The sequence below is a fragment of the Acanthochromis polyacanthus genome, chromosome 18, assembly GCF_021347895.1.
Source record: "Acanthochromis polyacanthus isolate Apoly-LR-REF ecotype Palm Island chromosome 18, KAUST_Apoly_ChrSc, whole genome shotgun sequence".
Taxonomy (NCBI): Eukaryota; Metazoa; Chordata; class Actinopteri; family Pomacentridae; genus Acanthochromis; species Acanthochromis polyacanthus.
The window spans coordinates 12,483,148-12,498,015 of NC_067130.1; the positions used below are offsets into that span (position 1 = coordinate 12,483,148).

The following is a 14,868-nucleotide window of genomic DNA, read 5'->3' on the forward strand; positions in this document are numbered from 1 at the left end:
TATTGGTTATGTTTCATTTTCCCACTGTGTAGACAGAAAGGAATTATTTTCAACTTCTGAATATGTAGCTGTGACACTCATAGATTACTATTTTCAATGACTAGAGAGACTTTAAATCTTTTCCTCCTCACAAATACCAGCCTAATCCTAAAGCAGAACATAACCACACAGACCCAGTACCTTGAAGTTATATGTAGGATCATAAAAACTATGGAAACCTGTTTTTTTCTTGCTTTAGCCATCTACAATTAGGCTTTAGTGGTGACAGAGCAAGTTCAATATTGTAACACCACACCGTTTAGAGGAGATCTTTCTACAAATCCAATTGTCATTTCAGTATTAAATATTTTTCTCCACTTTGGCTTGTGCTAGTACCAACTTCTTACCTCTTTTTCACTAAAACAAGAAGCAAACACTTAAGAAAGTGAGGAAGACACATGTACTCAAACTACTTTTTATTTGTGTGTACAGAGTAAAAACAGTATTAACAGTCAACATTTCAACACAAGCTGACAATTAGAAGAATATGTGGTTATAGCAGTAACAAGAATTTCAGAAAGCACAATCTGTAATCAAAGTATGGCACAAAGTAGCCTCGTGTAAAGTTCATATGGTGCTTTGTGTGTTTTGGTTTTATCAGTGTAACAAAATAACTTGTGCTTTCAACCACAACTACGCTAACGTTGTGTTATACTGTGTTTATTGCATCACATATTTGATTTATCCATTCATTCAACCTCTTGTGAATTTATAACCACAACACTATGCACTTTTTTAAATTTTAACATTTTTCACATTTTTTATTGTACATGATTAGATAACAGAATATATCAAATGCAAATAGTAAAAATCAAATGAAGGAGGACAAAATCATCTGATATAGTCATCGCAGATAATTATACTGCATGTAATGAGCTGGTGTGAAGGGACTCATTATTAAGTGTAAAAGCAGTAACAAAAGCTGGGCTCATCACAGTTCAAACTGGGTAATTGTGCAGCATTTGCTATATTACATTAAACGGCACCTGTAATCTAACATTTTCATCACCAGTAGTGAGTGAGAAAGCTGTGGCCCTGCATGACAACCTGTCATTCAAGCCTTCAGAGCCTTTTCAAAGTTTGACCCTGCTGGCTGTACAAAAACAGCTTTTTTTTGTTTGGTAGCTGGAAGAGAACAAAATGCACTTGAGAGTATATTCATTGATATGGCACGGCATCGTTTTCACAAAAGAAAACTTCAAAAGAAATTTAAAAAAAAATCCACTAACGCTGATCCTTTTAAGGCACAACTACAGCATTTTAAAATATTTTGAAATGCTAGTTAGTAGAAGCAGTTACACAGGGCAAAATACTGTCAACACACACATTCAGTACTGTATGAATCATTACTTCAACCACAAAACCCTGCCACGTCCAGGTCTTTAGGTGGCTGATAAAAGTGTGGCTCATTATGGCACCAGAAGACGTTTGTGAAGCTCTAACTCCAGATATCCTTCATTCAAACATTTCTACATTCACATTTACAAAAACAACGCGAAGGATGTTTTACTTTACAAAAGTTAAAGTATCCAAATATACAGCGGTTTGTCTGATATTCATCCCCATCATACAGTGAGAGGAATGTGAGCGGTTCAACTCATCTGACACTGTATATATATATATATATATATATATATACACAAACAAACAAGCAAGCGCCGTACTCTGAAGGTTTTTCAGGTACAGCGGCGACATTGAGCACAGGTATCCCTCTAAATACAGTGCATGAACAGAGAATAATAATGAGCTGTGAAAATGTTGTGTAACATTAAAATTTAAGATGAAATGCAAATATAACACTGAACTGATTGAGAAAACTTGATAAGGTTCGATAGTGTCTAAGCAGAGGCCCCCTGAGAGTGATGTGTGATGAAAATAATAACTCAGTTTATGGATTTCATCACCCTGCTGCCCAAATGATAATCTGTGCCCAAGTAGTCAGTCCCTAAAATCTGAGTTCAAAGCGAGACAACAATCCAGTCGAGCCAGACGGACACAGAGATGAGGTCACAGCATGAACAGTACATTTACCTCACATGTCAGATTTAAAGGGTGAGTTTGTTTCAGAAGTGCATTCCACATTTCCAGTCCTACAAAGCTGCAACCTGTCGTCAATAATTCTACATTATCGGCAGCTGATAAACAGCAAGAAGCAGCCACCGGTGTTTTAAAGAGAATGTTGCACATTTTCTGGGAATTCACCGTGCTAGACCTGGGTTTTAGGCAACTCTCCATGAGTGAAACTTACAACATATAGTACATTACGTTTGAGACTAAAACCATGCCCCCTCCCTCGACCCCCACAACCACCCACCCCACCTCACAAACCCCCGTTTCCTCTACAGTCCTCCTCCTCCTTTTCCTCAAGCTTGTGCATCGACTTTAGGCGTCAGACCGATGTAGGTTCCATTTTGGGGATCGTCCTTTTCCTTGCTGTTGACCGGAACGTAAGAAGTGTCGTCCTCGGTAGATGTCTGTAGTGGGAGATTAAGAGAGCTCTTAAAAACTCTTTTCACCTTTTTACAGTTGTACCTGCGATCCAAAAGCTCTGATGTCCTCAAACGTGCAGTGAAATACATCTTTGTTAACGTGTTAAAACCGATAAGATAATAAGTTTAATAAAAGGGCCAATATATAATTGAGGGACTTTTGAAGTCAATGGGATATATCTTGCATACATTTTCTATTAAAACAAAAAAATCATGTTTTTATGTTCACTATGATTATGTCTTTACAAATTCCATAATTAGTTATTATGGAAACAATCACTTATTAATAAAAAAAATGACTGGATATCACTGAGAAATCACTTTAAACTAAGTTATCCATTACAAAAACACCTCTCAAGGATGTGTGTTAATTCCAGATGACATGACCTGCTCCACATGATGTCATTTCCTCCTGAAGAAAAGACTGAAAGACTCCAAGTCTTTCTGAGTTATTTAATATAAAGTAGTGTGTGAGTCAAGTGGGAATTAATCACATGTATACAGGTTTACTACAATATCTTCATAAATAACTTTCAATTTCTATTTTACTCAATTGTTTATATAATATTTTAGAATAATCTTTCTGTAAAAATACCATGTGGTGTTTGGTTGTAGGCGGCCATGTTGATTTTAGGCCTGAAAACAACAAAAATGTCAACAATGATACAAAAAGTCACGCAATTATATATCGACCCAATAAGTTTACTGTACAGCAGAAGAATTATTTCAGGTGGGATGAAAGTCACGTAACTGCAAACTGAATATTTAGATAAAAGACAAAAGACTGAAGAAAGCAAATAAAAAACAAAGCAGCAAAATAACCATAAAGACTTACAGCATACAGCGGCTTGGTAAACACAATGCGCTTAACTTCATTCTGCACAGAGACAGTGATAAACACATGCACAGTGCCATTAGTGTGTGGTTAAGCAACTGAATCAATTATGGCAAAATAACACAAATTACTTATTAGGAGCAAGCAAATTGCAAGTTGTTACGGCAAAGCTCGACCAGAAAGAGAGTCGTACCTTCTGTTTGCGGGCCCGGATCAGAAGGATAATGAACACTACGAGCATAATGCCTCCCAGCCCCACAATAAAGAGTGGGAAGTTAGAAACCAAGGTGACGATCAGCAGCAGCTTTTGTACTCTCGCTGCAGACGCATCATCAATCACCACACTCTGTGTATCAACAGACAGTGACAAAGAGCCATTAGAAGGCATAGAGTAAACACTAGACAATAAACCAATCACCAATAAAAGAATACGAGCAGCTGGATAAATTCACATCAGGACTGGAAATGGGGAAAAAGCTCATCATGCTCCGTCCACCGGTGCCAAAATCCACATTTGCTGTAAGTGCTCAGTTTGCTCTTGTTAATAAAATCATCAAGGTGGCAGTAGATGGATGCTCAGAACAGAAGCGGTCACGAATTTCGCTGGATTTTGGTCGATTTTTATGTGAATGTTTTTAAAGAAAATATTAGACATTTTACTGATATATATGGAATCACTTTAGATATTTTTAGGATTTTTTGGAAGATTTTTACTAATTTTTTGAAAATATTTAAAAGAATTTTCTTGCCAAATTTGGGGGATTTTTGTAAAATAAAACTTTCAAGGGAAACCTTTAAGGATTTATTGGAATTTCCTGAAGGTCTTGCAAATTTTCAGAAATTTGGGGGATTTTTTTGCTGAATTTTTGGATTTTTTTCAGACAAGGAAACAATATTTTTTTGGTGCCTGTGAATGAGGACAACAGGAGGGTCAAACAAAGCACGATCAAAAAGTTCAGAGACTGTTTATGTTGGCACAGTTATGCAACATGTGCAACCTCTAGCTACCATGAATCAGGATGTTATGTACTGCTGAGTCATCACCAGCGGGATGTTTTCGTCTGAGAGATGTTCTGTGGCCAAGACAGGAAACTGCAGCTATCACAGTGGAAGAACCTGCAGTCTGCAAACCCAGATGAGGCATGTCAGGTGAGCGGTGCATCAGGAGAACAGTCGCTGGTTGTTTTCAACATTCACAGGCTTGTGCACCGGGAATGAAACCTCCAGAGTCGGACTGTGAGGGCAGAGTTCTCTTGTAACATTTGATGAAAGCGACCCGAAGTGTGGCCTGATGGCATGCGAGAACTTCACAGCACAGTCATCACACTGACTTTCTAGTTGTGTCTCTCTGTGACGTCTTCCTTTTCCCCAAAGTAAATTCAACTTGAAGGGTCAGTACTTTGACACAGTTGAAGAGATTCAGCGCTCCGTACAGATAGTGCTTGTCATATTTACAAAACGGGACTTCCAGGAAGGGTTTGAAGTGTTGCAGGAGCACTGGGAGCTGTGCATCACAGTCTCATCACTTTTTGATCAACGCTAGTAAATAGCTAATCTAACTCTCCACGACATTTACCAAAGTGCTTTTGCTACTTTATTATGACTCCTACCTGTAATGTGTGTTTCAGGCTTTCTTTAATGTCTCTTACCTCATTGATAAACATGACAGGAAAGATGGTGTCATTAAGGTGTCGAGTTCTCCTGCAATGAGGACAGTCAAAAGAATGTAAATCAATCAAATACAGTACAGATATACATGCGTCTGAATGTATTATTAAATAATAGTGTCTAGTTTGAACGCAGATACTCACGGCATTCCACCGATTCTGCTGAGCAAGATGTTAATCTGTGCTCTTTTGCTTGCACGAACAATCACTCCGGTGGTCTGTGAGAGAAAGAAAAGGAAAGTAGAATGACAAAAAATGCTTATAAAGTAAAGAAAGGCAACTCTTATCAACACTGTCTTATGAGTATAAATATTCACATAAATGCCACTAGGTGGTGGCGCAGTACAAAATGTAGCAGGACATTCACTTTCGCAAAGTTCAGGGAGATGTGTCGCTTCTGCATGTGAAGGGTGACCAAAAAAAGTGTGAGTCACAGCATTAATGTGACTAATCATAGGTTCAAAGTAAAAAGTGCACGTAAGTCTGATGGGCTGCAGCTTACCGGGTTAAGGTCCAGAAACGTTTGATGGTGCGTCCTTTCAGGGGACATTCCTCCAATGGCATTCACAAATTTAGACTCAGCCAGGTAGAAATGAGGAAAGGAGGCGACAACCGGAGCACCTGTGAGAGCAGAACAGAGGAGTTCAGTGAGATCTGACACAATTTGTGACAGGTGGTACCTGAGCTGCCACCATAAAACATTAAGGCTCATTCATTTGGCTAAATCACTCATTTCTTACTCATTACCTAGCGAGTATCCTAATGTATCATCACATAGTACACAAGAGTAACGCCCAAAGCCAAAATGAAAAAAAGTGAGGTCAAAATGAGCAACTAGGCAACTAACGAAAGACAACTGGGCTAACTAAGTAATTTCAATTATTTATTTATTTTTTTTAATTGCCCATCGACCCACTTTCAAATTAACCCTCATGTTGTCCTGCGGGTCAAAACTGACCCGTTTTAAAGTTTGAAAATGTGGAAAAATACATATATTTTCACAGTGAAACTTCTGATGTCCATATTTTCAACATTTTTGGGAAATCTGAACATTTTTTTGGTGGAAAAAAAGAAATGTTAAAAATGTTTCTTTAAGAACATTCACACAAAAAAATCAACCAAAATCCAGCGAAGTTCGCTGGATTTTGGTTGATTTTTCGTGAATGTTCTTATAGAAAATATTAGAAGTTTTACTGATATATATGTAAAAACTTTAGATATTTTAGGATTTTTTAGAAGATTTTTACTCATGTTTTGAAAATATTTACACAAAGTTTCTTGCCAAATTTGGGGGATTTTTTTTTTTTTTTTTAAAGAAAACCTTTAAAGGGAAACTTTTAAGGAATTATTGGTATTTTCTTCCTGAAGGTTTTACACATTTTCAGAAATTTGGGCAATTTTTTGCTGATTTTATTTTTTTGCCGATTTTTCGGTTTTCACTGTTATTTCTCATCCTGATATGGATTCAGAATCTGCAGCATCAGACAAGCAGACAGATTTATATATGCTGTCAAGCAACAATCTTGTGTTTATGATACAGCTGTTCATACCTGCTCAATCTGGTATTAAAGTTAATTTTTGTGACCAACTATTTCGAACAAAAAAGTATTTTATAGGTTTTGTTTTTGCATTATTGTGACATGAAGCTACATGTGGTTTAGCTGATTTCTACATTATCATGATGTTTGTTAATTTGTGCTCAAAGGCGAAACTTTTCATTACGATTTCACTTTTTATTTGTATTTCAACGGACCCATTATTATTTGGCGTCAATTCAAAAGAAGCAGTATGATGCTGGCTGTTTAGATTATTTGATCTACAGTTTTGCAGATTCTAAATCAAAGACATGAAGCAAAAAACTGTAAATGTTTTTTTTTTTTTAAATGTATCTCAGAAGGAACTTGATATATCAATCACAAAATTTCATAATCTTAATAAATATCAATATTTTACGCTATAAAATGTTTTAGCAAATCAGAAATGTTGGAGCAGATATTGTTCCATTACATGATGACCTGAGACGGAATGACCCAGAAGTCTTCTAGTCCCCATCACCAAACAGTGCTGCATCTATTTTAGTCATAATAGTACACGGTGAACTCTCCTTTGAATACGCCACACCACAAACTTGAAAAACTGCCAGAGGGTTGGGTTTTACTAACAAACACAGCGTGGGACAGAAACCTGCAGGGTGGAAAAAGGGGTGAGGATGGCCTCTACAGTATCTCAACCCTCTGAAGCACAAAAGCCAGCAGCAGGGCATCTATCTTTATAAAATCATCAAAATAAGACCATTTCTCAAACCCAGAAACTTTGAAAACAAATGTTTAATTTTCCAATAGTCCTACAACTACATATCTGTGATGTGCTCTTCCATCGCAAATTTAATTTTAAAAATGAGACATTTAATCACTTTATGATACATAACTCACTGAAAAATTTCAACAAAAATGTGCACAAACTGGATTCTGTAAAAAAAATAAATAAAAATAAATTCAGTGCTCCTTGAAAAAACTGAAGCAATTTTGACTCTACTGCAACCTACGATCATGCGAGAAAAAAAAATCATGGACCTTTTGGATGAACTGCAGGCTGTGTTTACACTGAATCGACGTGTGACAAGTATGGAAACAAATTTAAAATCTAAGTAGTAACTCATCTATAAAATGAGGAACAACCATTTTTGCCAGTGTTGGTAACGCCTATGAGCTCTTGGAAATTGTTGTACAAGCTGATTCCAGCTCTATTAAATTTTTATAAGATGAACTTTAAGTTGAAATTTTCATTTTGAGGCTTTTTTGAGTTTTCTCTACTTCTAGGAGTGGTTCTATTATCAGGAATATCAGTCTTTCCTAATTAATGTGCTAACTTGTGCACCAAAGTTGCACTATTAGTTCTATAAATGCAAACTATTGCTTCTACACAATAATATATACATCATCATGATGATGCAACATTAAAACCTCTCATCAGGTAATGTGGTATCAAGTACATTTTAATATCATATTTCCTTCCCTTTGATCTGACCGCAACAGAAAAAAAAACATTTGGAACCAGTTCTCAGGAAAAGGTGAGAAGATACAATCTGACCTCCGTGGCAAGACACGCAGCATGTTACTCAGGGTCAACTTTCTAAAGAAAATAAACAATACAGGTAAACAAATAGACAATAACCCCACTTGTACAAGTAATTAAGGGCAGCTACTGATATCCAGATAAAGAATCTTGTTACTCTTGCTGAGTTCCTTCCTCATATTGTCAACAGGGAGACATTGTGTTCCTTTAATATCACCTCGGTGGAACCACACGTTCGACTCAAGCGTGTTTGGATGAGGTCACACCTGTGCATTTACTCAAGCACGATGTGCAGTTTCGCAAATGACAGAGTGAAACATAAGCGCCCCGGCTTTCACCTTTGAAGCGACCACATGTGTCTCAGCAGCAACAACAAAGTCAGACGGTGGCACAGTGAGCGGTGCGGATGAAGTGGGGCAGAGGTGACGGTTTTCCTGCTCTTGTGTTTAGCAACAGACATTTGACAGAAACACTGGACACCAGCAGTCACCTGAGAGACTGTTCATGTGACGACCGACAAGGTCACTGTAATACAAATACATACAGACACACACACACACACATATTTGCAGCGAGTGCCCTTAATCGCTGTGCTCATGGGCCTAAACTTAACCCTCTACACTCAACCTATTTTCTCTAGGAGGCTTCAGCAGTGCGTTTACTTTGTATAAAATCTTACCCGTTGACTACAAATATGTGAACTGTTTCCCAGTTGTTTGAGCACACTATGAGAATCATGTTCCAAACACTAATCCATGATGTCACCATTTGTACTCTTCTGTTATGAATCACTTTCTAATCAGTCTGACCTTTAAGATTTATTACTTCGCAGCAACAATGTCATTTATTGTTGGAATACTTCCCAGAAATTAGATAATAATAATACATTTTATTTATGAGTGCCTTTCAGAGCACCCAAAGACACCATACAAAGTTAAAACACATTCAAATAAACAATATAAAGTGTAAAGATGTAAAACATTTAAAACAAGGAAATTTAGCTGTTTTTAAAACAACAGAAGAAGAAAGAGGAAGGAAGTCAAAGAAAGTATGCTTGTTTGAAAAGGTGGCTTTTGAGACGGGCTTTGAAAATGTCGATGTTTCGGATACAGGCTTCAGCAATGTTGACACTGAAATAAATACAAAGTAAAAGATGCCCTAAATGTTTTAGGTGTACGCCCTAAGATGCATTCAAAAGCTAGAACATGGTATTTTATTTAGAATAAATGTGTTTTGAAACTTTCTTCATCGGTAATGAAAATCTTAAAGAGACGCAGAGGAGAGCTGGGTCGTAAACACAGGCGCTAAGGTAACGTCTGGTCATATTCAAGGGCAAAATCAGGTGACTGGGCTTACCCCCCCACCCCCTCAGATACTGGGTCAGTCATGGTCAGTTGGCGCCTGAGGTGTGGAGAGAGCTGGAGAGCTGTGTCACATGGGGCATTTAGGGGGTATTAGTAGGACTGTGGATAGTAAGAAGGAAATTAAAAGGAGGACTAGAGTGATAAAAGAATTACTGCGTTGTGTGTTCTCGCTGAGCAGAACATTTAAAGCTGGGTGGGAAGAAAACAGAAGGAGCAGAACAAACAAATGGAAGGCCTTCAAGACAAAGTTACTTGTTTACTAGCAAACTCAAGTCAAGAAGGGAATTTGTGTAGGACGTAAAGCTAATTAAGAAACAGGAATGTAAAGGCGAACAGAAAAATGCTGAATTCACCACGGCCACTGTAATTTGTGGGTGCGGGACCTTGAGAGAGGCCTGTAAAAGTTCAAAGTGTGGGTGAGAAAATGTGCCGCGCAAGCTGACATTTACCTTTCCGACAGGGACTGACTTTAAGAAGGCCGGTTCCCAGGCACTCCTTTGGGCTGACGCAGAAACCCTCGTTGGCTGGATTCTCCTCTTTGCTGGCCAGAACTGAGCGCGGCGGTGTGAAGCGATACGCTGGGATTCCTTTCACCTCTACGTCTTTCTCAAACTCCATGTAGATTGACCTGTAGAGTAGAGTAAAAATGAACTCCATTTCCCAGAATTAGCAAACTTGAAACCGGAAAAACTGTCAAATTTTTACATTTCCAATCGTCTGTGAACACATCAGGAACCAAATCTAAGCTTAAAATTGTTTCATTTATCCTTCATCCATTGTGTAAAAGTTCACCAGATTGTGCTCTCTGTTAAAACTAATAAGCTCTGTAGTGACTTAGCTGCCATAAATAGTCACAAGACAAAAATCTGGGGACTTTTCGGCTGAACTGCATGCTGTGTTTACATGGAGCAGAGACAAACTGAAATGAAGTAAAAGCAAATTAAAATTCTATAATCTGTAGAGTATTTGTTTTTATTTTCCAATACTGGTGTATACCTGTGGACACTTAAAAAAAAGTTTAACATGATGATTTCATGATTTCTTTTTTTTTTTGGTTCATAACCCCTCCCCCCACAAAAAAAAAAAGTTGTTTCGTTTAGTTTCGTCACTGTTTCTTTTTAAATTGTAACAAAAAGTAGTTTTGCATTACCTCTGATAGACATCCACTAATGTGAATAACTGCCTAAACCTTACATAAGCTTCACATCAGCTGATGAAAACATTTTTTCAAGGAGGGAGGTCTGCAAACTGTGGGAAGGGATTTCTTAATTGATGGTCATGAGGATTGATTACAGCAGGAAAAATCTACTTGGGTGTCCACATGGGAGCCACGCTATTGTCTTAAGACAGACTTGAATAACTGAATCTGTCCAGCAAGCTTTTTCGTGTGCAAGTGGGATGATTTACACTGACTTCACAGTTTTCCTGAAGGCTGTTGGTTGTGCTTCTTTAATTCCAAACACGTCGGGGGAAAAGTAATGCTGCTCTGCGGACTTGACCTTCCCATTGTAGTGGACGCGGGGAAATCGTAAATCTTTCACTACATGTTAGTATTTGTTGTGTTTCGACATCCTCAGAGAACTGCATTATTGTGAGGCAGTTCATCCGTGCTCTCTGAATCTGCAGCCCTGTCCTGTCGAGGGAATCCCGACGATTCTCAGCGAGAACAAAGCGCTCTATAGAGGGTCTGCCAACTGGCTGGGAGGATGCAGCCCTTCGCTACGCAGCCCACCAATTGTGCAACAATACTGTACAGACCTTTCCCTTGACCTTTGTGAGAGAAGCCAAGTAAAAAGCCTGATGTGTTTCAACATGAGAACAGAGCAGAGAGTCTCTGACTTGTACCGCTGGGAGTGAGAGACTGATACAATATGAATTAAATTCGGATTAGCGAAGCAAAGATGTGGTTGTTTTGGATCCGAGTCCTGAAAATAAGTGGGGGCCACAGTTTGAGAACAGCTGAAGCGATAGTGTGAGAGTTTTCTACTACAGGTGTAAAAATATTCAATTTTTATTTAAAAATCCAAGACCTGCTGTTGCAAAAATACAACATCAGTTTTTGTTTTTTCAATTATGATATATGTTAGGGATGTCCGATATTGGTTTTCTTGGTCAAAAATCAACGTGCCGATATTGTCCAACTCTCAATTTCCGATTCAGATATCAACCGATACCGATAATGCGATACCGATAATTGGACATAATTCGAGACCACAGACATATTGTTAGTCAGGCACACTTCTGTTTACACGCTTAATAGCGCAGTTTAATGATGTGATTATTTGCGTGGCGGTAAATGCCGACGAAACACAGGCATTATTTTATCGGTTTTTATGATTGGCAAAAAGACGATAACGATATTGACTAGTATTACATTTTTATGCCAATATCGGGTCATCCTTAATATATATATCAGTCCCATATATAATAGATAGACAGACAGACAGACAGACAGATAGATAAAAAAAAATATTTTTTATATATTATTTTTGCTCATTTGTTTTCTATGTTTGGGCTTTACAGGGTTAACCCTCTAAACCCCAAAACCCACTGACCAGTTTGAAAACCATATCATGTTTTCTCCAAAAGATCTCCAAAGTGACATAATTTATTTAACAGAAAGACCTTCAACTTTCCAACGGTCATTGTTCGAATTATCTGTGATGTGCAGTTTAGTCTGAAAACTTAACTAAATCTAAAATTATGACATTTTTAAAAACTATACTACTCTGCATGTCTGGTTAAAGAAAAAAATATTTGTGGTAACCAGATTCTGTAAAAAAGTATAGAATTCTGCACTCATCAACGCAAAAATAAAACCATCAGCGACGCAGCTGTGACCAACAGCCATGTGAGAAACATTCACTACTTTGCATGAACTGCAGGCTGTGCTTACATAGAGTACACAAGAAAACAAGCACAAATTAAAAATGCAAATATTATTATATCGAGCCACATTTTTTTTCCAACATTAAAACACCTATGAACACTTGGAAAAATGCTATACATACTGACTCCAGGTTTTGCTTTTTTATGATTTATGGGATAACTGTTGCAGAGAAAACATTTTTGACTTCTCTGTACTTCTAGCCATAGTTGTGCTGTTCCCATAGAGGTGCAGGACTTCATATTGCAGATAAAATGAGCCTGCAGTGAGTAAAAATGTGAAAGGAGCTGAAAACACCCAAAAACTGCTTATGATATAGAAGATTAGTAAACAGAAAATAGCAAAACCGAACTACTTCTTTCATGAAAGATTTAAATAATGTTTGATCTTTAAAAGTTATAATCATGGCTATAGGGAAGATGAACGTGTGGCAAAAGGCAAGTTGGTATTTTAGCAATGACAGCTGTCTGCAATTCATCAAAACTTGGAAGCTTTTGCGGCTCAGTTATCAGTCAATGAACCAAAGGGTCACAACCCCGTCAGCTCACAGATGGGAATTTCTAGCGCTTCTTTTAACTTGTATATCAGTCCCAGATTTAACTAAGCACGTGTTTTAAATCAAAGTGATGTGGAGCTAACGGTAAACGGGCTTAATGCTGCGTGTGTGAAAGGTTAACATACACTCCATGGAACATTTCCTCTTCAAATGAGTGTAACAAGTACAGGAAACAGGGAGGGAGTCTTCCCTTCAGTCACAGTAGACAGACGGCCGTGGACGCACCACCCGGCTATGAATAAGTAGGTGAAAGTATTTGGTAAATATTTAGGCGAGGGGTTTTTGACGCACGTCCAACCAGAGGCAAAGGTAAGAACGAACTGTTACAACAGATTCTTTCCAGGCTCAGCAAAAAAGGCAAAGATGTGCACAGCAGTGTCTGTGTTTTAGGTCAAGGTCGTTTGCTAAATTAGAATCTCTTATCACCATCAAGGATGAGGACATTGTTCGTATATTTTGCACTAAACCGGGACTTAAAATTTGTGAAATCAGACCCCAAAGAGCTGCTCATTAGTCATAGCGTGTGAACAGTTCTCAACGTTTATGTTTCCGTAAAGACATCTTGAAATCTTTTAATTCAAAGTTCCCATCAGCGTGAGTCAAGGACGAGCCCGGCAGTCAGTTCCAGTAAGCACATTTTAATTCTTGTTGACGTCCATAAAATGTCTTCTTTTTTTTCCTCATCGTCACCCCCACAGATTTCCTTCCTCTTACATCTTCATTACTCCTCAGAACAACAACAACCCTCTTCAAGCTGTAGGGTTTTCTGCTCTTTAATGCGGCCTCACAGTGTAGGCAGGATATTCGACAGCAAACAGAGGTCACCTGTGGCGCTGTTTGTAAGTGATCAGGCAGGATGTTATGATAACAATGCATGGGATCCGAAGCCTGTGAACATTATTTCCATACCAGATATGAAAGCCTCCACCCCACTCTGCTGGGTCAGGTACCAGAAATAAACATCATTTCATAACCACACCATGCTCAGGTAAATTGGGCCATGGGACATTTAACAACAATAGGTTGCGAGGATGCAAATCCCTGTTGCAGGCAGATTGCTTGCCTGTGGCGACACACATTATAACTCCTGGTACTTGAGTCAGACGAGTATTTAACCCTTTGAACCCCAAAACCTACTGGTGGGTTTGAAATGTGTGCTGTTTGTTTTAAAAAAAAATCACCAAAATGACATTTATCAGAGAATAAAAACTGTAAAAAGGGAAAGATTTGTCAGATTGTCACGTTGTGCATGGTCTTTGACCTAATTATCTGTAATATGTTGTTCCATCAAAAAATGTAACTAAAAATTGCACAATTTTTTTCAAAACTGTTTTATTCCAAGTCCATTTAACCCTTTAAGCTTCAGTCAATTCCAGCCGTTTTCAGTACAAAAAAATCGCTAATATTCTATTTTTAAATAAAAAAATTACGAAAAATACGGGGAATATTGGACGGGCATCGCGAGGTGCATTTCCTTGAAAACGACCGATTCGGGGATTTTATACCGACTTCAGGACATGTTTTGGATAAAATAGTTTACTGGCTTGTGTCATCTGGATGTAAAAGGTTGGATTATGGCCGTTTTTTGTGGAATCTTTTTTTTTGTGTGTAATAATAAACCCGGAAATGTGAGTCGCGCTGTGTGCGTTGAAGCCGTGTATAGAGAACGGATGGATGGATATTTGTTTTTGTCGGACAAAAGTGTTTTTCTCACCCGCTTTGGTAATCGCATCTGAAAGTGGTTTATACCGGCGGATTCATGAGAATCGAAGCTTTCCATCGGTGTATAGTGTTTGTATAATCGCGTTTGCACCCGTCGGACATTCTTGAAATTCCTATGCAAATTAGTAGGTGTACCGCCGGCGGTACACTGAAGCTTAAGGGGTTAAAAATGTACTAAAAAGAAACCATTTGCACTAAACACATTTAATAAAAAACTAAAAATTCTACTATCTG

At 38.1% G+C, this 14,868-nt stretch overlaps 1 protein-coding gene across 2 annotated transcripts in view; it reads right to left on the reverse strand.

The window, feature by feature from the left end:
- Window positions 1–438: 438 nt before the first annotated feature.
- Window positions 439–14,868, reverse strand: part of LOC110962920 (lysosome membrane protein 2-like) — a 31,993-nt gene continuing 17,563 nt past the window's right edge. The window contains exons 7-13 of one of the 2 annotated variants that reach the window (XM_022211009.2): window positions 9,919–10,097; window positions 5,533–5,651; window positions 5,175–5,248; window positions 5,013–5,064; window positions 3,557–3,709; window positions 3,364–3,405; window positions 439–2,513 (exon numbers count right to left, since the gene is read on the reverse strand). In XM_022211009.2, the coding sequence (XP_022066701.2) occupies window positions 2,403–2,513; window positions 3,364–3,405; window positions 3,557–3,709; window positions 5,013–5,064; window positions 5,175–5,248; window positions 5,533–5,651; window positions 9,919–10,097 (730 nt within the window). In that variant the 3' untranslated portion in view covers window positions 439–2,402. The remainder of the gene's footprint in view (window positions 2,514–3,363; window positions 3,406–3,556; window positions 3,710–5,012; window positions 5,065–5,174; window positions 5,249–5,532; window positions 5,652–9,918; window positions 10,098–14,868) is intronic. The other variant, XM_022211010.2, reaches the window with a different exon arrangement.